Source organism: Sporothrix schenckii (assembly GCF_000961545.1).
Source record: "Sporothrix schenckii 1099-18 chromosome Unknown Cont46, whole genome shotgun sequence".
Classification (NCBI taxonomy): domain Eukaryota; kingdom Fungi; phylum Ascomycota; class Sordariomycetes; order Ophiostomatales; family Ophiostomataceae; genus Sporothrix; species Sporothrix schenckii.
Window position 1 is genome coordinate 105,205 of NW_015971147.1, and position 22,610 is coordinate 127,814.

At 56.1% G+C, this 22,610-nt stretch overlaps 7 protein-coding genes across 7 annotated transcripts; 2 read left to right on the forward strand and 5 right to left on the reverse strand.

The window, feature by feature from the left end:
- Positions 1-1,636: 1,636 nt before the first annotated feature.
- SPSK_00109 (uncharacterized protein) lies at positions 1,637-3,439 on the reverse strand (the record flags this gene model as incomplete). The annotated part of the gene is made up of 1 exon (XM_016727089.1): positions 1,637-3,439. The coding sequence occupies one exon, from the start codon at positions 3,437-3,439 to the stop codon at positions 1,637-1,639; it is 1,803 nt and encodes a 600-aa protein (XP_016586362.1).
- A 1,485-nt stretch (positions 3,440-4,924) lies between these two features.
- On the reverse strand, positions 4,925-5,953 carry SPSK_00155 (uncharacterized protein; the record flags this gene model as incomplete). The annotated part of the gene is made up of 1 exon (XM_016727135.1): positions 4,925-5,953. The coding sequence occupies one exon, from the start codon at positions 5,951-5,953 to the stop codon at positions 4,925-4,927; it is 1,029 nt and encodes a 342-aa protein (XP_016586363.1).
- Positions 5,954-6,431: 478 nt separating this feature from the next.
- SPSK_00174 (uncharacterized protein) lies at positions 6,432-7,092 on the reverse strand (the record flags this gene model as incomplete). The annotated part of the gene is made up of 2 exons (XM_016727154.1): positions 6,432-6,936; positions 7,052-7,092. 2 exons carry the CDS (start codon positions 7,090-7,092, stop codon positions 6,432-6,434), a joined length of 546 nt encoding a protein of 181 aa, XP_016586364.1.
- Positions 7,093-8,862: 1,770 nt separating this feature from the next.
- On the forward strand, positions 8,863-9,946 carry SPSK_00149 (uncharacterized protein; the record flags this gene model as incomplete). The annotated part of the gene is made up of 2 exons (XM_016727129.1): positions 8,863-8,913; positions 9,014-9,946. The coding sequence occupies 2 exons, from the start codon at positions 8,863-8,865 to the stop codon at positions 9,944-9,946; spliced, it is 984 nt and encodes a 327-aa protein (XP_016586365.1).
- A 487-nt stretch (positions 9,947-10,433) lies between these two features.
- SPSK_00139 (acetylornithine deacetylase) lies at positions 10,434-11,696 on the forward strand (the record flags this gene model as incomplete). Its single annotated transcript, XM_016727119.1, has 1 exon — positions 10,434-11,696. One exon carries the CDS (start codon positions 10,434-10,436, stop codon positions 11,694-11,696), a length of 1,263 nt encoding a protein of 420 aa, XP_016586366.1.
- A 497-nt stretch (positions 11,697-12,193) lies between these two features.
- SPSK_00182 (uncharacterized protein) lies at positions 12,194-12,760 on the reverse strand (the record flags this gene model as incomplete). Its single annotated transcript, XM_016727162.1, has 1 exon — positions 12,194-12,760. The coding sequence occupies one exon, from the start codon at positions 12,758-12,760 to the stop codon at positions 12,194-12,196; it is 567 nt and encodes a 188-aa protein (XP_016586367.1).
- Positions 12,761-13,438: 678 nt separating this feature from the next.
- SPSK_00076 (serine/threonineeeee protein kinase) lies at positions 13,439-16,867 on the reverse strand (the record flags this gene model as incomplete). Its single annotated transcript, XM_016727056.1, has 1 exon — positions 13,439-16,867. One exon carries the CDS (start codon positions 16,865-16,867, stop codon positions 13,439-13,441), a length of 3,429 nt encoding a protein of 1,142 aa, XP_016586368.1.
- Positions 16,868-22,610: the final 5,743 nt, after the last annotated feature.

Genomic DNA, 22,610 nt, shown 5'->3' on the forward strand with positions numbered 1-22,610 from the left:
GAGGACAGAATCGAAAGCGGGAGCGCAAAAGCAGGAAAGGGGGAAGAACAACGGTTAAAAATGTACTAAAAAATAATGAAAAAATACAATGTAAGAAGAAAAAGGAAAGAAACAAGGTACGAAAGGGAAAATAGATGAGGTCCACAAAGTATTTCGTACGAAATACAGATCTGGAAAGACTTGGATGCCTTACCTGAACAGCGTCGCAGCGCTACGACCATCCAAATGAAAACGGTGCGGAACCCAGAGCAGTATCTGGGCAGAACAAGTTTTCTGCCCCAGGTTGACCGCTGTCGATGAGCTGTCAACCAGGAACTGGCTCCGACTATTGTCCAGAGAGGATCCTGAAAGGCCAGGCCTGGCCCAGCTTGGGAGGCCTTTTGTCCTTGGCAGCTGATCCATGACCTGAACTTAACTGACCTCAGTAAATAGCGGGCACTGAAAGCCTGGGAGCCCTGTAAGAACCACGCAGTCTCTGTCACCGCCCACACGCACACCCACTCGACATTGGATAGTATTACTCCGCAATTAAAAAGCTCTTCAAAAAAATAACACGCCATCTTGAGAAACAGGGCAATCCTTCGTACCCGACGTCGAGACTGTCGTGTGCGCAGAGGACCAAAGTGGGCTTAAGCTTTTTGGGCTGTTGCTTGTTCGTACCTGTCTTTTGTCCTCTCCTTTTGTCTTCTCCCACTCAATCGTAATTACGGAGGGGTTTGCACGCTGTGGCTTCTGCGCAATCCGCTGAAGGCGCTGCGGATGGCACCGGTGGCGCCTGCGGGCAGGGGCCAGGGGCATTTCAGAGTCCGGCAGGGGGCAGTCCCGGTTCTCAACACCTCATTTTGCCACGATATGTATTTACTTATCTTACGACGATAGAAAGCCGACAACCATCAAGCCTCGGTCTCGCTGTCTTCTCGACTCATTTTGCAGGCCCGTCTGTTTCCGTCCGTCGTCCGTCGTTCAGCTGGCTTCACCAACTGGCTGCATGAGCTGAACAATGTCGGCGTACATCTCGGCATTCGTCTCTTTCGTCCTCTCTGACTTCACCTTCGCATTCCTCTGTTCTGCAGCCCTTTTAACACCGTCGTTCTTTAAATAGCGAGTAAAACCCCTACATCGCAACTGTGCAGTTCCGGATGCTCAACGGATGTCGCCGTAATGAAGGAGCCCACATTTTGCTGCGCCCAGCTGTCATCTTTGTTTTTTTTTTGTTTCCATTTTTACCCTTCAAGGTCGTTTTGCGCCGGGACCACACTGCGTTCTGTTCCATCATTCATATTAACTTTTCCTTGTTTGCTTTCCATCTCTTCTGCCCTCTTGTCCTTCCTGTCCTTCTGTCCTGTCCACGCCTGGCGGCCTTCATTCCGGTTATTGACATTTCCGCACAGCATAAAACGTGGGTAATTTTCATAGATTGCGCGTTTCCCCCCAGTCCCGCAATCCAGTTCCAGTGCCCAGAGCCCACATGTTATTGGTTCCTCTCTTCCATTTTTCATTTATTTCCGGCACTCTATATAAAAGTGGGTCCACTGTCGTTCCTCATGCAGATCGCCTGCTCGATCGCGATGGGCATCGCGTCCCCCTTTTTGTCTGTTGTTGACAGACGCGCGACAGCCATTCGATGTCACGTGTCCTACTTCCACGTCGCTCCTTCCCCTTCGTCCCACACAAGCTCAAACACCTCGTCCAGCTCGTCGTTGCCAAAGGCGCCCTTGTAGACGTAAACCTGGCGGAAACTGGCGACGCCGCTGCCGCTGTCGCTGTCGCTGTTGGCGCCGTGTTCGCCAGCAACAACCTCCCGCAGCCGGTAGCTCTTCTTGTCCGCGTCGTCCAGGGCCGGCCGCAGCGGGCCCAGGCCAGCAACAAATTCGTCGCCGGCATGCGACCACGTCTCTTCCATGCGCCGAAAGTCGGGGTGCACGCCGGCCCGGTACATTGTCACTGAGTAGCCGTTGACAAAGAGCGTATCGCCGGCGTCGTCTTCGCCTCCACGGTCGGAGCCGGCCCCCGTCCACGTCCACCGTTTCAGAAAGCAGTCGCCGCACACGCGCATGACCGCCGCCATGGCCGGCAGCGGCGCCTTGTACCAGCTGCGCCAGTGGTGCACCGACAGAGGCGCCAGGCCGGCCTCGTAAAAGCCAGCAGCGTCGCCGTACAGGTCGTGCTGGTTCAGGCCGGGCACGAGCGTGAGCGGCGTCGCCGGTGCGTGGCGGGCCATGCAGTCCCGCAAAAGACCGTCGCCCGTCGTCGTGCTGTACCGTCCTCTCGCTGTCGCTGCCGTTGGCTTGCTGCCCTCCTCTTCGAGGGCAGCCAAGGCGGCTCGCCGGCCCTGCCGCAGACACTCGCCAATGTAGGGCATAACCGTCTCGGCCAGCGGCACACTGATAAACGCACCGGCGCCGCCGTACGCCATACGGCCCCAAAGGGCCAAGGCGTCGGCGTCCTCGGACAGCGCACCGAGCCACGTCGACCGGGTGTGGTCGTACCTGCGGAGCGCTTGGTCGAGCTTGTACAGCGACGGAAAGAAGGTGTCGTCGTCGACAATGCTGAGCCACCGTGTGTCTGGCGTGGCCGCCTCCAGCAAGGACAGGAGCACCGCAAAATGGTTCTGCACGACGGTGCGCGCGAGGCGGTGCTGCGGCGGCAGGGCGCGCAGACGGATCCCGCGGGCGCGGTAGGCCGTCTCCAGCGCGGCCAGCCCGGCCAACTGCGTGGCGGTCTTGCCGATCCCAGGCTTGGCTTGCGTGCCCACCTCGTCCAGCCAGTCCTCTTCCTCCTTCTCCTGCTCCGCGCCGCCCCCGTCCGCGTCTTGCACAATCGCCACCAGCTGCGCCCCCGTCCCGCCGAGCCAGTGTGTGAACCCGTCCAGGGCCTTCATCATGCGCTCCGAAGACGATGCGACGCCAAACAGCAAGTGCGAGTAGTTGGCTGTGGATGCCGTCGGATACGGCAGAGGCACCTCGAGCTCAAGCGTCTCGCAGGCAGGCAGCGGCCGGCTGCACGTGGTGCCAAGCGCCGTTCGGTTCACCATCACCATGTCCGCCTGCGCCGGGATGAGTCGTCCTGGCATGGGCGTCGGCGGACGACGGGCTGTCGGGTTGGCCGACGTTTTCTGGGCCCGAAACACAGGCCGCACACAGCGCCGGCTGTACCGGAAGGCCGCAGTCAGATCGGGAACGCCATTGTCCAGGTCCAAGTGGGCCACACCAGACTGGCAGTCGCTAGTGACACCATGTCCCTGTCTCTGTGTATCAATCGCGTCCTGCGGGGACGGGCGCACCCGCTGAAAGGATGGCTTCTGCGGCCACGACCGGGACCACGACGACTGGGGCCAGGGCCGTCGGTAGCGCACAAACGCAACCAGCAACACCACAACCAGCACGCCCGCCACCGGCAGTAGACGCCCACGCTGGACGAGGCGGGGAGTGGCGAGCATGTGAGTGAGTGTTATGTTAGCAGTTTGGGGGACCGTGGGGCATCGTATTGGGGAGGAGAATACGAGGTGGGTGCAGCTGCCTGTGGGCGGTCGTGAGTGAACGACTATCAGCGGTGGCTGTGGTCGATGGACAAATCATGCAGGCCAAGGCTCGTATTCACGAGCGTGGGTAAGGCAACGTGACGAAGAGGTGGTGTGTTTTCATTTGGGTGCTTGGAAAGCAATTACACTGAAGCTTTCAGCGATATTTTGTTGTTTTCTTTTTTGCACTTTTACGGCCATACTGTCATTTTCGTTCATACGCCAGTCCACTAGACCTAGAGTCTTTCGCAAACCGCGGATATTGTGCCGTGGATACGAGTCAAGTGGCAGCCATGGACAAACGGTTTGGGTCAGGGTTACAAAATCGAGCATTACTCGCAGAAGTGGGAGGAGGAAACTGCGGGATCTACCTCCGCAATGCGGAATCTGGGGTAAATGGGGCACAGGGCGACGTGACAGGCCAGGCCGCCAAGGGCATGGCAGTATACCGGCTGGGTCCGTGACTGATCGCGTGAAGATCGTGTGAGGATCGTGTGAGGGTCGAGTGAGGACGGCTGTCACGCTGGTTTGCTTGTGTCTAAAAAGTATGGCAATACTAAAGCAAATACGAGTCCTGATGCGATTCCAAGAAATCAAAAGGCCAAGAAGCCAAGAAGCCAAGAAATCCAAGAGATCGATTCATGTTTGTCCATTTTGCCTCTTTTGCTCCGATCCGCATGCTGGCCTTTGCGCAGCCGTCGGATATTAATTAAGGGGACAAATAACCCGTGTATGACATAACTAAATGTAGAAATTAATTGCTGCAATAAAATACGAGTTTTGAGCCGTTTGACAAGGACTTTGTTTCGGCGAGTGGCCATAATAAGCACAATTTGGGCAGCTTTTGTAGCGTTGTTGTCTTGGTGAAAATAAATAAATAAACAAAAAAAAAAATAGAAATAGAAATAGAAATAGAAATAGAAATAGAAATAGAAATAGAAAAGTATGGCGCCTTTTTGGTGGGGGGGGGGGGGGGGGGGGCGGATAAAAAGTAAGTTTAATACATTCATTTTTTCAGCTATATTTTGTATTTTGTATTTTGTATTTTGTATGTTTCAGTTTCTTTTCTTTTCTTTGTTGTATTTTATATTGTACTTCCAATTTTCATTTTATTTTCATTATCAAAACATACAGTAACACATTCTATCAGTGCTTTGCATGTCACTGTATTAACTATCTTGCTGTTTCCGTTTACGTATCTGCCTCATCCAATCTTTGTTACTCTTCATACCCATCACTCCTCCGCTATTCGCCTCCTTACTTTCTGCCACACGCCATTCTCAATAGTAACTGCATGATACTTTATTGCTTACTGATACTATTCAACTTGCTTACGTTTGGTACATTGTCCTCCGCCTGCCCGACGCCGAAGGAGCGCGATAGAAAGGCGGCTTCGCCGTCTTTCTAAGCCACGTGCACGCTGCCCGGCAGCGTCTCCAACCAGCCATCAACGGCATCGACGGCGGTCTGCTTCTTCGTGCACTGCATGGCCTGCTCGCTCGTCTGGCTCGCCAGAACACTGCAGACGTCGTTTCCGCAGCGGTGGTCGAGGGCGCGCTGCAGGGCATCGCCCTTCCAGCCAAAGACGTAGTCGCCGTGCTGGGAGTAGCCCTTGCGGTCGCCGGTGCTGTAGACAAAGGGCTGGCTGCCGTCGGCGGGCCAGAGCGCGGCGTCGTTGAACTCGCGGGTGTCCCACATGACTTCGTACATGAGCTGCGGCAGGCGCACGGGGTGGCTGGCCGGGCAGTCGCCGGTGGACTCGAAGGTGCCGGTGGCCGGGTAGGCGACGTGGCTCTTGTGGTCGGGCGCGTCGGTGTGGACGCCGTCCCAGCAGGTGGGGAAGGTGATGGTGGTGCGGATGCCGCCCGCGCAGAAGCCCGACGGCAGGGCCTGGGTGTCGGCGCCGGTGCAGGGGGCGCCGCCAAAGGGGACCTGCTCGATGGTCGAGAAGCAGCGGTGGCAGATCTGGCGCTGCTGGCCGCGCGGCGAGCGCAGGGCGGCGTCGCCGACCAGCATGCGGAAGCCCGGCTTGAAGGCGGTGACGTTGGTGTGGCCGTCGTAGGGCGGGATGTAGTAGACGGTGAGGCCGCCGTCGGCGCGCAGCCCCTGGTTGGCCATCTGCGGAACGCGCTTGAAGGTGCCGTTGCGGGCGCGGAAGTAGAGGTTGGCGGTCCAGTAGTTGGAAAAGTCCTCGGAAAAGGTGCAGCTGGTGCACGTAGAGTCGCGCACGGGGTCGTGGGTGGCCGGGTCCATGGACGCGTTGAAGGAGTTGCCGCCGCCAATCTGGTGCATGTGCGGCGATGCCAGGTCGCCCGGGTTGACGAGCGGATCGAGACGGTCGACGACGAGCTGGGAGCACGAGAAGCGCATCATCTGCTGGGCAGAGGCGGCCGGGAGGGTGACCAGCCCGACGAGGGCCGAAACGACGCGCATGGTGCGTGGGGAGGATGGATGGTAGACGTTGCAAAGACGATCGTGCTCGTGAGGATTGCTTCAGACACCGGAGCTGGTGAGCAAATAAAGGGCAAGAGAGGGACAGGAAAACCAGGAACGGACGATAAAACCACCCTCGACATGTTACCGGGAACCGGCATCTTCATCACCAAAGGCCTCAACGTCTGTTCTGACTCGCGGTTTTGATTTCAGATGGACACGCTTTCCTGCTATCTCTCCTTGTTCTCGGAACACAACTGCCGGTCATAACGTGGGCACATCTGGGCGTGCAATTAATCTAGTCGGCCGGCAGCTGTGAAGCCGCAGAATTAACCGGTAATATTCTATTCCACCTGCGTATGCTTTTATCTGCTTTCTTGCCTTTTTCTGCCGTGTCCGCAATCAGCCGGCGGTCGTCATACATTTTGTTTGCCTCCTGTCCTCCTGTCCTCCTCAACTCCCCCCGCGATGCGATCTCCTACACGACCGCCACGGACGGCCCGGATGTCACAGACGATGGCCAGGGATAAGACGGAGGCAGCGGTGGCGTCGGCGTGTAGCCGGGCGGCAACGGCTGGATCCACGGCGTGATGGTGGCCACGCAGTTGGAGATGTACGTCGTGCTGTCGGGGCCGGTGTTCATGGCCGGGATCCAGACCGTCTTGCAGAGCTGGCTGTCGTCGTCACAAGCCGGCGCCGGCGGGCAGGGAATGGACTGCGTGATGGTGGGAAAGACGGAGCAGACGTTGGTGTTGGCGACGATGGTGGTGGTCGGGGGCTCTGCCTCGGTGACGGTGACGGTGCAGTCGCCGGAGAGCGCTGGAGCGGGAGTTGGTGTCGGTGTCGGCGTCGGCTTTGTAGTCGGCGTCGTGCATCGCGGCTTTCCGCAGACACCCTGTGTCCAGACGGTCGACGTGAAGCAGGGCGGGCAGGCCGGCACTGGTTCGTACGGAGGCCGCGTAGACGCGTTGACGAGGGTGAAGCTGGACGTGTTAGTGAGGTTGGCTGTTGGTGATGGCTGTTGGTGATGGCTGTTGGCCGTTGGATGTTGGATGTCGGACGAGCTTGTGGCCTTGAAAGGCCTGTTGATGAACTCACCCCGAGGCCAGGCAGAACAGCGCCAGCGGTAGAAATGCCATTTTGCAAGTGACAAAGACGAGACCGCCAAAACTGTCACAAGGAACGATCGTACAATGCTGATGACAGTCTTTCGTGATGCCGGATGTCTCGTGCGTGAAGGGCATCGAAGATCATCGATCATCGTTTTATTTCTGTCTCGCGATTGTCACGTTTTCTTTTTCTCTTCTCACATCTCGCCCATCTCTCCTTGCTCTCCTTTTCTTCTCGTACCCGTCTTTACTTCCATCATTTGACGCCGCATCGCCAAGGCTTGTTAATATCGATCCCTTTGGAGTTCGTCTGACCGCAGTTCTGTCCACCGTTCGTCTGGGTAAATCGAGTCGCCATGGAGTCGTCTCTTGGCCATTTGGTGAAAGATCAGCCTGAGCGTCGTCTCCGTCCTCCTTCCCCCTTCTTCGTCCATTATCGTCCAACAATCAACACGGCCATCGTGTCATCTGACTCCTTGCCGCAAGTATTCGCCTTTCTTGAGGCCCATCTTTCGTCTCCTAAATCTGCCATTCGATGATAGTTTCGCCCCCTGCATCGATTACAAACATCAAACATCTTCGAAGGAGAGCAATCAGCCGTCCGTCGAACTGTCACCGGGAAATAGAAATCCGAGAAATTCCCGCTATCAAAACAGCCCCTTCTTGTTGTCTGTTGCCGTATTCCGGATTTTCATTCTCCCGCGCGTACAAGACACCGCATGCCCATCGTGAGAGGATGACAAACTGGAAGCAATTGCAATAAAAATCTCAAACACATACGCAGATGATGCGAAGGGACGGCGGTGGAAATGCGTCGAGACTGGATGCAAGTCTGTCGTCGACATCGTCAAGAGGCGAGGCACCTGACAAAAGAACCCACTGCGCACCGCGGCTTCGGCTTTCGGCGTGTAAACTGCTGGCCAAATCCGGCCAGTTCGGCCGGCTGACAGGGCCCACGCCAGCTCGTTGCGGGAACAGGCAGACTCGCGCTCAGCACCTTAATGTCCTCCCCACCGCGCTTGTCCCAGGCGGGTTAGCAGCATGCAGGTGCTGTGAACGACCATTGCTTAACTGACGCTCCATTCATTCCGCCGTGATCTCGGAATTCTCATTGCACGGATTGCTTTCATTTGTAAGGCACCTTTGGCGCCTTCACGACGGAGCAGAACTTTTGGAAACTTTTATGTGACTTTCTATTGGACCGTGTTAATTCCCTCTCTCATTATCCCATTCCTACTGCAAAGGATTCGGATCGACATACACTGGCCGGCGCATCGCTTGATGCCTGCTGCATTTTCCATTTTCGACATGAGTTTTGTGTTCTCCCTACTCCGGAGATAGACAACCCTCGGAGTGCGGTCCATCTCTCCATCGTCCTGTCCTTGCCGTTTTGCATTCTTACCTTTCTTGCACGAGGGGCGGGGCCCTGGATGCCCATAGTTCGACTGCTTAGACGGCTTAGATGCTTCGAGGACTCGGGCACCGGCACCCTTTGTTTTCCTCGCATTGCTCAATTCTTACCTCTGTCTTCACACTCCCCAACCGTACAAGGAGATTCAGAGAGCTTCCGCGTCTCGCCGGAGCTATGAGCGACAGACTAGGTCTCAAAGATGATCAATGGCAAACGAAAGACCGCCACCGTGGAGACACACCGTCGAGGCATGAATATAAATAGAGCCGTCTGCCCGTGATGGTGGAAAGAAAGAATGAAGACTCTGCCTCATCACCCTTCTTCTCTTTCACTCTTCCTCGCTGCCACTTGCCAACTCCTTACCGTTGCGCTTCACGCCTTTCTCTACAATGGCTGACAAGTACCCCAACCGGCCCTTGATTGTCCTGGGCACCGCCGGCGTACGTTGTTTGACTCTTTCCCATCCCCAAACCTCATATGACTCTGTTCTCTCTCTCTTTCTCATCTCCCGTCCTCTTTCGTTACTAACACCTCTCTTAGATCGGCGACGCGACTGTCGATCCAAACGTGCGCCTCGACACGCCCGAGGAGGTCGGGCCCTTCTTTGACGAGTTCTACAACCGCGGCTACCGCGTCCTCGACACCGCTCGCAACTACCCGCCCGGCGCCCCTGGGACCGCAGAGCCGCGCATTGCGCGCCACAACACGGACGGCCGCTTCGTTGTCGACACCAAGGTCTTTTCGTTCACGCCGGGCGACCACAACGCCGAGGGCCTGGCCAAGAGCATCGACGGATCCATCGAGGCGCTCGGCGGCCACCCCATCAACATCGAGTTCCTGCACGTGCCCGAGCGCACCACGCCCTTTGCCGACACCCTCGCCGCCCTGGACACGTTCCGGAAGCAGGGCAAGTTCAGCAAGGTGGGCATCTCCAACTACCGCCCCGATGAGGTGCAGCAGATGCTGGACATCAGCAAGGACAAGGGCTATGCGCCGCCCGCCGTCTACCAGGGCTGCTACAACGCCATCTCGCGCAGCATCGAGACCACGCTGTTCCCGGTGCTGCGCGCCAACAACGTCGCCTTTTATGCCTACAGCCCGGCCGCCGGCGGCATTTTCGGCGACAAGAAGCGCCCCGGCGGTCGCCTGGAGTCATCCGGCATCGTCGGTGACATCTACCGGGAGATGTACGACCGCCCCACCATCGCCGCCGCCGTCGACCGCGCGCGCGCCGTGGCCAAGGAGCACGGCATCCCCGGGCACGATGCCAGTCTGCGGTGGACCGTGTACCACAGCCAGTTGTCGGGCGCGCACGGCGACGCCGTCATTGTGGGCGCGGCCACGGTCGAGCAGCTGAAGAAGTCACTGGATGCCATCGACGCCGGGCCGCTGCCGCAGGCGGTCGTGGATGCTGTGAATGCCATCAACGACTCGATTGAAGAGGTGGACAAGCTGCCGTGGCAGAAGTTTTAGCGGCTCGACGAGACGGCGAAGGAAGAGTGACGCCTGTAGAGGACGCCTGCTGAGCACGAGATGAATGATGAACTGTCGATAGGAACAACGTTGATGTTGAATTGATGACTGTTTTTGATAGCTGACAGATCTGATTCCGTGTCGTTCAATTAGAATACTTCCACAGTAAACTCCCTAGTACAGATGACCAATCAGCGTCCGAGGGCCTTGTTGACCCACTCAAGCTCCTACCAGCCTTCTCAGCTCACTACCATGGGGCTAGAAACGGCAGGTGCCAATTGGCTGCACTTGCCGACCTGCATCTCTTGGAGCTATGCGGAATCATCGCCTCTGACGGCAAGTACCGGGAACGTCAGAAATACATCGTATATCATCGTTGCTCTTTCCCTTTTCACGTCGCGCCCCCCATCTCTCCTTAGTCTCTCATTTGTCGTTGCAAATTCGCTCCCCCCTATCTCTCTCTCCCACATCTGCCTCTTCCAACGCAATGCGTCTTCTATCCAGCCTCCTCGTGGCCGGCATCAGTGCATCGGCGCTTGTGCAACGGACCGAGCAGCAACCTCTTGGCACCGCCCATGCCGAGACCGTCGGTACACCCGCCTACCGCGACGACCTCCTCGCGCTGCACAAGGGGCTGATTGAGACGTCCTCGACGACCGGCGCGGAGGGCAACGTCGGCGACTGGCTGGTCGCTTATCTGGAGGACCGGCATTATAAGACACACAGGCAGCAGCTGCCCAAGCGCGACAACACGGGCAAGAATGGCCGGTTCAACGTGATTGCATGGATTGACAGCGGCGACGACCAGGGCGACCGTGACGGCCTCGCTGCTCTCGCAGTCCATCCCCTCCCACCCGTCCTTGTCACGTCGCATATTGACGTCGTTCCGCCGCACATCCCGTACGCCATCGACGACAAAGACAGTCCGTCCGGCTCGACCGTCATTCACGGCCGCGGAAGCGTCGATGCCAAGGGCAGTGTCGCGGCGCAGATCACCGCGCTCGAGCAGCTGCGTGCTGCGGGCGTCGTGGGCGCCGGCGACGTCCTGCTGCTCTTTGTCGTTGGCGAGGAGGACAGCGGCGACGGCATGAAGGCCTTTTCCGCCTTGTTCCGGAGCTACTTCCCTACCTGGTTCGCGGCCGCCATTTTTGGCGAGCCCACCGAGAACAAGCTCGCCTGCGGCCACAAGGGCATCCTGGGCTGCACCGTCACGGCCGCCGGCAAGGCCGGCCATTCGGGCTACCCGTGGCTGGGCAAGTCCGCCAACGATGCGCTGGTCCGCGGCCTGGCGGCGCTGCTGGACGCCGACCTGGGCAGCAGCCCCGTCTACGGCAACACGACCGTCAACGTGGGCCTGCTGTCGGGCGGCGTCGCCGCCAATGTCATCCCCGCGGCCGCCTCGGCGAAAATGGCCGTGCGCGTGGCGCTGGGCCCGCAGGCCACCGGCCATGACGAGGTGCGGGCGCGCATGGAGGCGGCGCTGCAGGGCGCTGACAAGGACCTGGCCCTGCGCTGCACCCAGGGCTACGGCGTCGTCGAGTGCGACTGCGCCGTCGAGGGCTTCGCCAACATCACCGTCAACTACGGTACCGACGTGCCCAACCTGGACGGCGACCACACGCGCTACCTCTATGGCCCCGGTGATATTCTGGTCGCCCACGGCGACAAGGAGGCACTCACGGTCGGTGCGCTGGAGACGGCCGTCCGTGGCTACGAAAAGCTAATCCGGCACGCTCTCGGCCGGAAGTAGAGAGGCATGTGGCGTGTGCAGAGCAGACGCAGAGGATAGATTACGAGACAAAACGAGAATGAACAATACCACGATCGGATCGCCCGAATACCAAACACTAGGCGCAACGATGAAGAAAAGAAGCAACGATAGAAAGGAGCACAGGGGCCGTGCGATGAGACTCGCCTTAGTAATCGACTGAAAGGCTAGAGTATGGTTGGGAACGAACATTACGATGTCTGTTGCTGCTTTCTGACAGGCCCTTGGGTGTCGTGTAAGCCTCTCCTCCTGATTGGCCCATTCTTTAGATCGTGAACTCTAATCACCAACCAAAACAAAATTTCACAATAAGGCTGAATGCCATGAAAGAAACGACCGGACACTTGAAACTTAAAAAGAATCGAATGGTCATCTTATTTTAAAATTTCCAACTTTCTATAGACTTGAACCGCCCCCTCAGCGTGCTGTCTGTCCTTTTCAAAAGAACCCTAGGCTGATCAATATCCGTACTCTGCACCCTAAATCACATTGTTGTCGACCAATTCATCGACACGTAGATGAATTGCAATAGCCTGCGTGGTGGCGATGTCCAGCTCGTCCAAAACGATCGGCTCGTTCCTTGGCGATGGTGGTGGTGTGGGAAGAGGCGGTTGTGGAGGCGTTGGTGGCGGCGTTGGAACACGCGGTGGAACACGCGGCGGGACACCGCGTACTTGAGGCTGCGCGTGTCTGCGGCGTGGTGCCCGTGGTAGGTTGGGTTTGATGACATTGACGTAGAGGAATACCACAAAATATTCAATTAGAACCTCGGTCGTCTCAATGAACACCGAACGGAAAATGGCCATCACCTCGGGCGAGTAGAGGATGCTGTTGAACCGTTCCATAAGGGGGCGGTGCTGCATGGCAACATTGGGACATGTGTTGCGCGGACTCCATTCGAGGAGAAAAGCCCGAACTCTTCGTCTATTTTCGTTGTTGGACCGGATGATGCCCCGGACAAAGCAGTCGGCAGCAATGGTGATGCTAACGTGGAAGGCACTGTCGATGGCCCAGTCAATGAGCCACCGGGCGAAATCGCCGTCCATTTTGGTTGAATTGCGAGAGTAGAAAGATCGATAGCTCAAGAGGTGAGAAAATGATGATCTAGGTATGAGAAGAAGGGAAGTAGAAGAATGGGACAGCAACGGGGTATATCCACGATGAAATTTATATGCAAATATTTTAAGATTCGAATTCAATGCATTGAGCTTTTCGTGCTGTTGGAACTACGAACTTCGACGTTTGTTTATTTTTACAGTTTACAAGACTTGTCACATGTATTTTGTCTACAATTTGTGGTGAAGGGCCATCCCGACACGAATTTTCAGCACGACTTCATATGTAGCCGTTGTTTTGATTACGAAGGCAAAGGCTTACAAACCATGGTATTTGTGGCAGAGAGTGAGAGAACTTGAATAAATAAAACAAACAGAGCCATGTCCCGTGATTCATATTTGCTATGTAGGTCATATTCCAAACGACAAAAATTTAATTGTATATAATAGAAAACAAAACACCTTGGGCTAGAAGAAGACGCATTAACAGCTTGTCATGGTATAGAAAAGAACAAAAGACGAAAGAAGAAATGGCGTGACCAAGAGAATACAAGAAACAAAAGAAACATAAGAGACAAAATGGCCATAAAAATATGGCCAATGCGGCCCAAATCCAAAAGAGACCAGAAACCAAAAGGCAAGGTAAAATGTACATTAGCGTTGATATCGTTATGCGGCTGAGACGGCCTGCTTGCTTCGATGTGTCTTGATGGGGCTGCCGTTCCTTGCCGGGGCGTCGCTGCCGGGACCGACGTCGTCGCCCGGTTCGCCCACGTCATCCTCTTCTTCGGCGTCCTCGTAAATCTCCTCAATGTACTCGCCGGGGCGTCGGATGATGGGGCTGAACTGGTCGACTTCTTCGACGTCGTCAAGCCCACCCGCAGCATCGCCACCGTCCATTAGGAACCGGCTGATGGCGGCGTGCCCGTTGGCTGCCGCATCGTCGTCGTCGTCAATGTCTTCTCCCTCCTCTTCCATGTCTTCCATCTCTTCTTCTTCCTCCTCGTCCTCTTCTTCAATGGTAATTTCGCCGGATCGCCGGCCGAGTCCGCTGGCGGACGCGCTGCGGGAGTGGGAGTGCTTGGCACCCGAACCTCCGCTGGCGCTGCGACCGCTGGCGCCGGTTCCGGCCCCGCCGCTGCTGTTGCCAAACGACAACATCGGCCCCTTGAAGATGTTGCGCTTGCGCTTGGCAAACATGACAGGCGTGCTGCTGCCCACAAAGGCGGGACCGAGACTGCCACTTCCGCCGCCGCCGCCACCGTGCAGGCCGCCGGCCTGGTAGTGGCTACCAAAAGGGTTGGGCGATCCGGGTGCCCGGCTGAGTGGCATACCTTCGTTGAAAGCATGAGCAGCAGACGCCGACGACGATGCCGTAAAAACAGATCCGCGGACAAGTCGCAGGTTGCTAGGGAACGAGGTTGTGGTGGGCGTGGCGGGAAGCACCTTGACGGAGTGGTGGGGTGAGCGGCCGACGGCGCTGACACTGCTGCCGGCGCCGGCGCCCGTGGCAGTGGAGACGGAGCCGTTGGAGCTGGTGGACGATGCCTTGGAGTGGGAGTGATGATGTTGGTGTTGGTGGATGGAGCGGATGGACGAGACGGAAGAGGAAGTCGATTTGCGGCCACGGAGGCCGTGATGGCCCGCAGAGGAGCGGCGAACGGCCGATCGCGGTGTTAGGGGCGAGGGAGAGAGTGACTGGCGCTTATAAGAATTGGTTGATTGTAGTCGAGGAGCGGAGGCAGGCTGCTGCTGCTGTTGTGCTTGCCCTTGTTGAGGTTGCTGTTGCGGATGCACCTGGTAGTAGAATTGCTGGTAGTTCGTGTTGGATGGCGTGGTGGCGGACAGGCTGGGCGACAGTGGGCTATTTGCAGTGCTGCTGCCGCTGGTGACTGCTCCACCACCACCACCACCACCACCACCACCACTCATGCTTGCGGGCGTTCCCAGGTCGTCGAGCCGGAAAGCACCGCCGCCGGAAGCACCGCCGCCGGAAGCACCGCCTGTCACAGCACTGGCACTGCTGGGGCCAGCGGCCGTAGGCTGGCCGGCTGCTTTGGCGAATCCATTGGCGACAACGCCCTTGGGTAGGCTGGCCGTGTTAGAGCCGCCGAGACCAATGCCGAGGCCGCCAGTGCTACTTCCACCAGCACCGGCCGATCCGGAGGCCGGGTATTTGCTTGTTTGAGGGCGTGGGCTGCTCGCTTTGGAGTCCTTTCCGCGGCTTCCACCGCCGTCTTTGCTGCTCCCGGTACCGCCGCCACCGCCGCTCCTGCTCAATGGTTTCGGAAGCAGGTTCGGAGTCGAGTGGCTGCCGCCACGCTTGCCAGCACCCTTGGTGCGGCGCGTGTTCTCGGCGATCCAGTGCGTCATGTTCTTCCAGTGGGTGATGATTACCTGGGACGTCTTCTTGCGCACCTTTTGGTTGCTGTGCAAGCCCGATGCGCCGTTGCTGCCACCACTAGCACCGCCCGCGCCGGACGCGCCGTTGGCAATGTGCACACCATTGACGCCATTGACGCCCGCGGCCCCTGCGGCGGCCAGTGCGTCGCTTGTTGTGACAAGGTGCAGCGTCGACCCCCTGGACCGGGCACTCCGCAGGACGCCTTCCTTGGGCGGTGGGATTGGCCGGCGCTGGCGGGACGAGCTGGCGGAGCGCAGCGAGTCCTTGTCGACGGGTGGTGGCCGGTGCTCGCCGCTTGGGCGGCTGTTGCGGCTGTTCCGGTTGCTGCTAAAGTTGCCGTTGGTCGCCGAGGCGGCAGCGACACCGGCGCTGTTGGCTTTCAGAGCTTCGTTGACGCGGCCAAGCTCCGACAGGCCCGGGAAGTCGTCGATGCGCAAGCTGTCATGGTGCCAACTACGGCGCTGTGAACGGCCCCTCGACGACTTGGGGGTGGGCGGGTCGCTGAGTTTGACGTAGCTCGACCCGGCTTCTTCGACAGTGGCGAGCCGCTCGAGGCGGCTGGACGTCGTGGACAGGCGCCGCGAGTTGCGGTGCTCGAGCTCCTTTTCTTTGCGCTTCCGCTCGCGGCGGACCAGCTTGCGCTGCTCCTTTTCGATGAGCAGGGTCCACCAGCCGGCGAGAGCGTCGCAGCGCTGGGCGAGCACGCTCTCAATGACAGTGTCAATGTCGACGCCGGCGCTGCGCATGCGCTGCAGCGACTCCTTCTCGACGGGTGTGGTAAAGGGCGACGGCTGTGGCACGTCGAGGATGGTCTGCTGCTGGGCGGCGTGGTCGGCGAGGAAGGGGTGCGCGAGGATGTCGGGCAGGGTCGGGCGGAGGAGGGGTCGCTTCGAGAGCATCGCCTTGAGGAGAGAGAGGGCGTCCGGTGGGACGTGGTCGGGGTACTGGGGCTCGTCGACGAGGATGGTGCGGCGCGTGACATCGTCGTCGTCGTCGTCAAAGGGCAGCTCGCCACAGAGCAGCGCATAGAGGATGACACCGAGGCTCCAGACGTCGACCTTTTCGCCGGCGTACTTTTCACCCTTTAGCATCTCGGGCGCCGAGTAGCAAATGGTGCCGCAAAAGGTCTGCAGGTAGTTGGCCTTTCCCTCGTACTCGCGCGTGAAGCCAAAGTCGACGAGCTTGACGTTCTCGTGCTTGTCCAGCAAGATGTTTTCCAGCTTGAGATCGCGGTGCACGCACGACTGCAGGTGCACGTAGGACACGGCGCCCACGAGCTGCGTGAAGATGCGCTGCACCTTGTCGACCGGCAGCTTGCCGTGTTTCAGGAGGTAGTTGTAGAGCTCGTCGCCCTGGCAGTACTCCAGCACGAGCCAGACCATGGACTCGGTGACAATGACCTCGTACAGGCGCGCAATGTGTGGGTGGACAAACTGGCGATGGTGGTGGATCTCGCGGGCCAGATTCGAGTCGTCCTTCTTGGCGGACTTGAGCACGACCTTGGAGCCGTTGGTCAGCTTGTGCGTGGCTAGGTACACCTTTCCGAACGATCCCTTGCCAATGAGGCGCCCAAGGGTGTAGTTGCCGACGGACTTGAGGTCCTTGTTTGAGAATTCGTCGAGCAGCTCCTGATAGGAATGGGCCAATTTGGCCTTGCGGCCCATGACCTCGGCCTTGGCCTTTCCGGACTGCATGCTGCACGCCTCCGGCGGCCGCGCCGCCTTCTTTTGTATTTGTGGAGTTGAGAGGAGAGGAGGGGAGATGTAGAAGTAGCGGTGGGTATCGCGAGTTGGGAGAAGGGTACAGCGATTCGTCTCGGGTCGAGAGCTGGTCAGAAAACGCGTTCGGTGCCAGGTACGTCCGGAGTCGCCAGAGACGGGGTTGTCGACAGAAACCCGTCACGCCGTCATCAGTTACGGGACACGCCAATAGTCACGAGAGGGGTTCCGCAGTCGAGAGAAGGTGTCGTGCGAAGAAAAGGGGCTCGTGGGGGACTTGATGTCGTTGAAGAATTGTGCGGAGGTGAGACCGATCGGAGGCCGAGGGACAGGCACGAGGCTGGGCGTGTCAAACTCGGGATGCGAGACTCTGAGTGATGTTTGCAGTCGACGAGATTGCGCCGGCTGTGGTGCTGGGTCCGTCCTCTGGATCGTGTCGTCGGATTGCAGCGCTGTCGTTGCGCTGGCGGTCGTCTTGTTTCGATGTCGTCGTCAATTCGGGGGAAGAAGTCGCCTTACCAGACTTGTGAAAACGCGAATCCGAGGCAGGTGCAGCGACACCGCGCTGTGTTCGCTGTAGTGCCCCTGTCAAGGGACGAATAGCGTTACGTTGGGGACGAAGAGCCACTAAAATTAGGCGGTGCTAAAAGGGGAAAACAAGCTCGATGGATCCCTGGAATGCTCCTTCCACGACACCTCAGACACTCTGCCACAGAAGACAAGATGGCAGGAGCGATCTCCAGCTAGGCCAGCAATGGGAAGGAGCCGATGCAAAAAGAAGCAGCTCAGAATCTACAGAGTAATCACTCTTCATGACGGCCATTGCTGTAACACGAAAAGGAAAGATCGGAAAGAACATCTCGTTCTCGAGCGGCGCTGTGACGGGTTCCCCAGGACTGGGCACCTGTTTCTCTACTTTAGTTCCCCCACACCCACTAAAACGCCGAGCCATCCAGATCGGACCACTCGAACGAGCGGAACAGGTACAAAAGAAAGCACAGAAACCCCTTTCTCTGTGCAGCACACAGCCTGTCGTCCCGTGAAGAAACAAACATCTGACAGGGGCCCATCGGAGACCATTTGTGGGGCCGTGTGCGCTGTGATGCGCGTGCAAAATGAAGATGTTTCCAAAAGGAGGCCGTGTCTCCATTTCAAGTGGAACTGAAGATGAAAAACCAAACAAATAGGGGACCGATGAAGAAAAAGACGGGATGAAACAAAAAAGACCGTAAAAGAAGAAAACAACAGACGATGAGCTGAGGAGAGAGTTCGGCGAAAACGGGACGGATGTCGCGATCTTTACACGATAACATTGAAAGAAATAACACTTATACTCGTCGAGTAGCTTTGGATATTAATATTTCACTGATGCTCCCAACGTTGAAAGGTGGTAGATTCTCTTTAAAAAATTACTTGCATCCAATACAAGTCACAACGGGGCGAGTATGATTTGACCGTAGTCATCGGGCGTCCTCTATCGACATATTATCGGGCGATATGGCTGTCTTCGATCGTCGTGAACGAGATTGCTATGTTCATATTCCGAGAACCAGGAACACGGACAGGATGGACGTAGCTCTCCGACTGCGCGATCATGAGAGACGGCCTGAACTGGATGTCCACGAGAGCGAAAAAGATAGCGGCATAATTGGTCAAAATCGGTCAAAATCAGAGCGCCACAAAACGCCACACTCCAACGGAGCTTGGTCAAGGGTCCCACTCCACTTTTAGCAAGAGCTATCCAAAACCGTAACGTGGGCGCCAAGATTGAAGACATCAAGACATATCATCACGGGCTCAACCGGGACTGCTATGCAGCTTTGACTCTCCGGAAATCCAGTTGTAGCAGTCGTGCTTGCCCACCGCCGCAAGTTATAGCATCGTTACAGGCCCGGCCGGAACGGAACCCACGATCCTGGATTTGCTTTTTGTCACCGTGTCCGTATGGTTGCATTACCTGGATGACATAGCCTTTGTGTATGTAGATGACGTGACTCGCTGGCCATTTTACAATGATAAGCAAATCAATTTCGTATGTATTTTGAATAAATACCTCCATCGAGATTGTACCTCCTCATTTTATTCTCGTGACTGAGACCTCGATATATTGCTTTCAATTAGTTAATAGATGCACGATCACAAGTCTTTCAGTGTTGACAGGGTAAGCATGTTAGCTTTGGAGCCATGTAAGAAGAAAACAGAAGAAAGACGGACACGTTTTGTTTCCAAATATAAAAACAAACGTCGTCCGGCCCGCTACCAATACAACGGTGACGGGAAATCCTAGTGTGATCTTCTCGACTTGCCGGACACCTCACCGGCTGTGCACCGAAAAATTAGGTGCAGATTACTAGACATCTGGGCTAAATGTCGACTGTTAAACAAGTTTCTTTACTCAAACAGACATACTCTGCTTCGTCGGCGGAAGGAAGAAAGTATTCATAAAGTACCAATGAATGTGCTGTAGGCTCCCTCGTATTGCAGCTCGTTTACGGCTCTGGGTTGCTGCGGAGCATCTTGAAAAAACTGTGTCGTCAAAGTCACTGTATCGCCGTCGATCAAATATCCTGGCAGAAAAGCATATCCTGGAGGAATCACGAGTAGAGTTACCGGAAACGGGCCGCTGTATTCTGGTTTCCGCTGTAGTCGGCGCTAGGAACTATTTCTGGGAGCCAACATGCTGCGCTCGCCGAGAACATGAAGCTCTGGCCTGCAATGATAGTGACAGTACGGCCGTACCATTACAATATTGTGCCTTGGGAATGGCGATCAGATTGTCGTCCAAGTGCTGATACTAATGTCGAGCTACTCACTGGTGGTCTACAGCCTGGCACCGGCGCAGACGGCAAGTGTACCGTTCGTTGATTTCATACATAAATCATTTTCCATGTTAGCAATTCAAATGTTGACGAGCTCCCGGTGGGCTGGGTCCGCTCACAGGATGCCTCATCGCATCGATCGTCCTGGCGTACTTTAGATTTGGCACGCTGATACGTATCAGCAACACCACTTTCTGTTAACGAAGAACCTTGTCACCGACCGTTCGAGCTCTCCCATGAACCAACGGCGTTACCGGCACCTTGATCATAACCTTGATCATGAAGAATGAGTCAGTGGGTAGTAAGCTGTTTGAGCCGTCCACCTCCAACTTGCGATAAAATTGGTCCATCCGAATGACTTCCAATAAGAGGTTTACCCCGTCACTTGTCTGACAATGACTGCCATAAATGGTTATGACAGTGATACCGCTGAGGTGGGGGTGAAACGGGCATGTCGGCTTTCTAGTCATGGTGTGCCTGCCGAGTGTAAAACCACACACGTCACACTGCGCTCCCTTTGTCCACGTACGCCCCTTTTATGTTATGTCCAGACACGTTGACTCTCGTGGTTGGCGAGAAGGATTGGTCCCGTGGTTGATATTCGTGCCTGGTGCTGTCAGATGTCACTCAGATGGAGGCGCAAGAAGGATTGAAAATAAAGCTCGTGATGTTCCGCTCGTCACAATGCGGCTGCAGGGCGACAAATGTTGAACACCTTGTCATATTAGCTGAATTCACTTCGTGACCTGAATGGTGAGAGGAAGGACGGAGGTTGGAAGAGAAGGAAGCGGTGAGACCCAAGTCCTTTGCAGAACTGCACAAATCATTGCGTGGAGGTCACTCCCCACCGTTGAAGAAAAAGGCGACAAGAAACTGTTGAATGGGGGCACTGGGCGTGGGCAACGGAGCCTCACGAAAAGTGAAAACAAGAAGGAGGCAACAATGAGCTTAAGAGCAAATGGTCCAATCCAATAAGGAAGCAAGTCGTTGCAGTTCAGGGGTAACCAATGTAGCTGAATGTCATACATGGCCAAACCAGAGATTGGTGCAGAACGAATTGCTGCATTTCGGCATTTGCTGTGATTGCGTTTGGCCCCCACGGTTACCCATGCAGCAGCCCATCTTGTGCGTTTCACGTGAGAGAAAGGTCCTGCAGGTTAAAAGTTTCTTGAATTTTTTCCGAAAAAGCAAAAATAGATCACAGTTTTGTGAAGACGTGGGAGGATGTGGGAGAATGTGGGAAGAGACGGTGCCAAAATGTGACTGCTAATGAAAGCAGCTGATTGCAACGCGCGAAGATATATCGAGGCAGGAGCGATCAAGTTCACCTCCGGTCGCTAAGCCTTACCAATTCTAGAGGACGGCAGAACCTGGGCATCCTTCGCAGGGCAACTTCTGTGCCGACCGCATGGCACGCGACCCAGGACACTGGCGGTTCCATGCCAGAATGTGACTTTCGAGTGTAAAACTGTGACTGCATGATTGTTGAGAAATGCCAATGACATACATTTACGTCGTTTACTTTAATTGCCTTCATTTAGGCATACTTGCGATGGGTGCATTGTAGGAAGGAGCGATAGCAGTTGGCCATCGAGTCAAAGGTCTTGCCCTTGGTGGGGGTCAATGGAGTGGTGAAGTTCCATGTCCAGGAAAGAGCAAAGATGCATGGAAGAAAGATGTAACTACTCCATCTCGCCAGAAAGAGAAGTGCGACTGTGCGACAGCCGGCAAGCGTCAAGCGGCAAGCGGCAAGAGCAAGCTCTGCGTTGCACAGGACAAGCATGGGGCCAAAAGTCGTTCGATATGGAAACCTGGTTATTGTGACAAGGTAGGAAGCTACAATCGGGCAAATCGTCAGCGAAGCAGGCTGCACCTTCTCGTGAATGTTGTTCCCGCGTGTCACGCATTTACCTTTTCCGTCAATCGCATTGTTTCCCCCCTATCTCCCCGACCGTCAGATTGTCCTTGACCGGTTCATTTGGATCGTCGAAAGTGACCCGACGAGGCGCGTTGTCTTTCTTATTTTTGTTCTTTCCGCCGCCTGTCCCGAATAAGGGTGGGAGGAGAAAGCGCATTCACATTGACACACCGAATTGGAAGGAGCTTGCTCCTATGTCGGAGGCGTATGAAGTCGGAAAAGGCAAGAGCGACGATGACGGGGAAACGACGGAAGGAAAGAGAGGGGGAAAAGAGGGGAGGCTAGAAGGGGCAATTGGATCATCACGAACATACATTTCCATTTGCATCATTTCCCCTCTTTGGATCGCTTCTGGCGAAAATTGACGACATGGCGCTCTCACTGGCGATTTGTTCGCTTTCTATGTTCTGCCATTTGCGTCGACTTACATGATGAACCACTGCGTAGTCTAAATTAGCGGCGTGGGGGTTCACTTCCATTTGAGTGCGCCGAAGGTCCTTCCTTTTCTCGCGTCGGACATGAAGGATTCGGGCATACTTCTCACCCTTCTCGCCCTGCTAGGCAGCGTGGCTTGGCTCTCTGTGTGAGGAAACCGGTCACCAACCCGACCCGGGGAATCAACTCCGGCAGTTAGGACGGCGAGAGAGCGTTTTCGTCTGCACCTCCAATGTCATACCAGGACCACCACAATACGGAGTCCAGAGTACAAGACTCAAAACTTTTGTTTGTGTCGCAGAAGCACAAGTCCAATTGTCACTGTCGTTACAATGCCTCCACTTATGTCGTAAACCAGCTGCGTCAGCTAGGGCGTCGTTCGTAATTGTAGTAGCGTCGCGAAGTTGAAGCATTCGAGATATCTCATCTCTTGGGACCCTTCCATAGAATGGAGGTGAGGTGCAACTGACGATCGACGCTTCTGCACGATATTGATGCCTGGGAAGACAATGCAGACAAAATCATAGAAACACACACACCCACACGT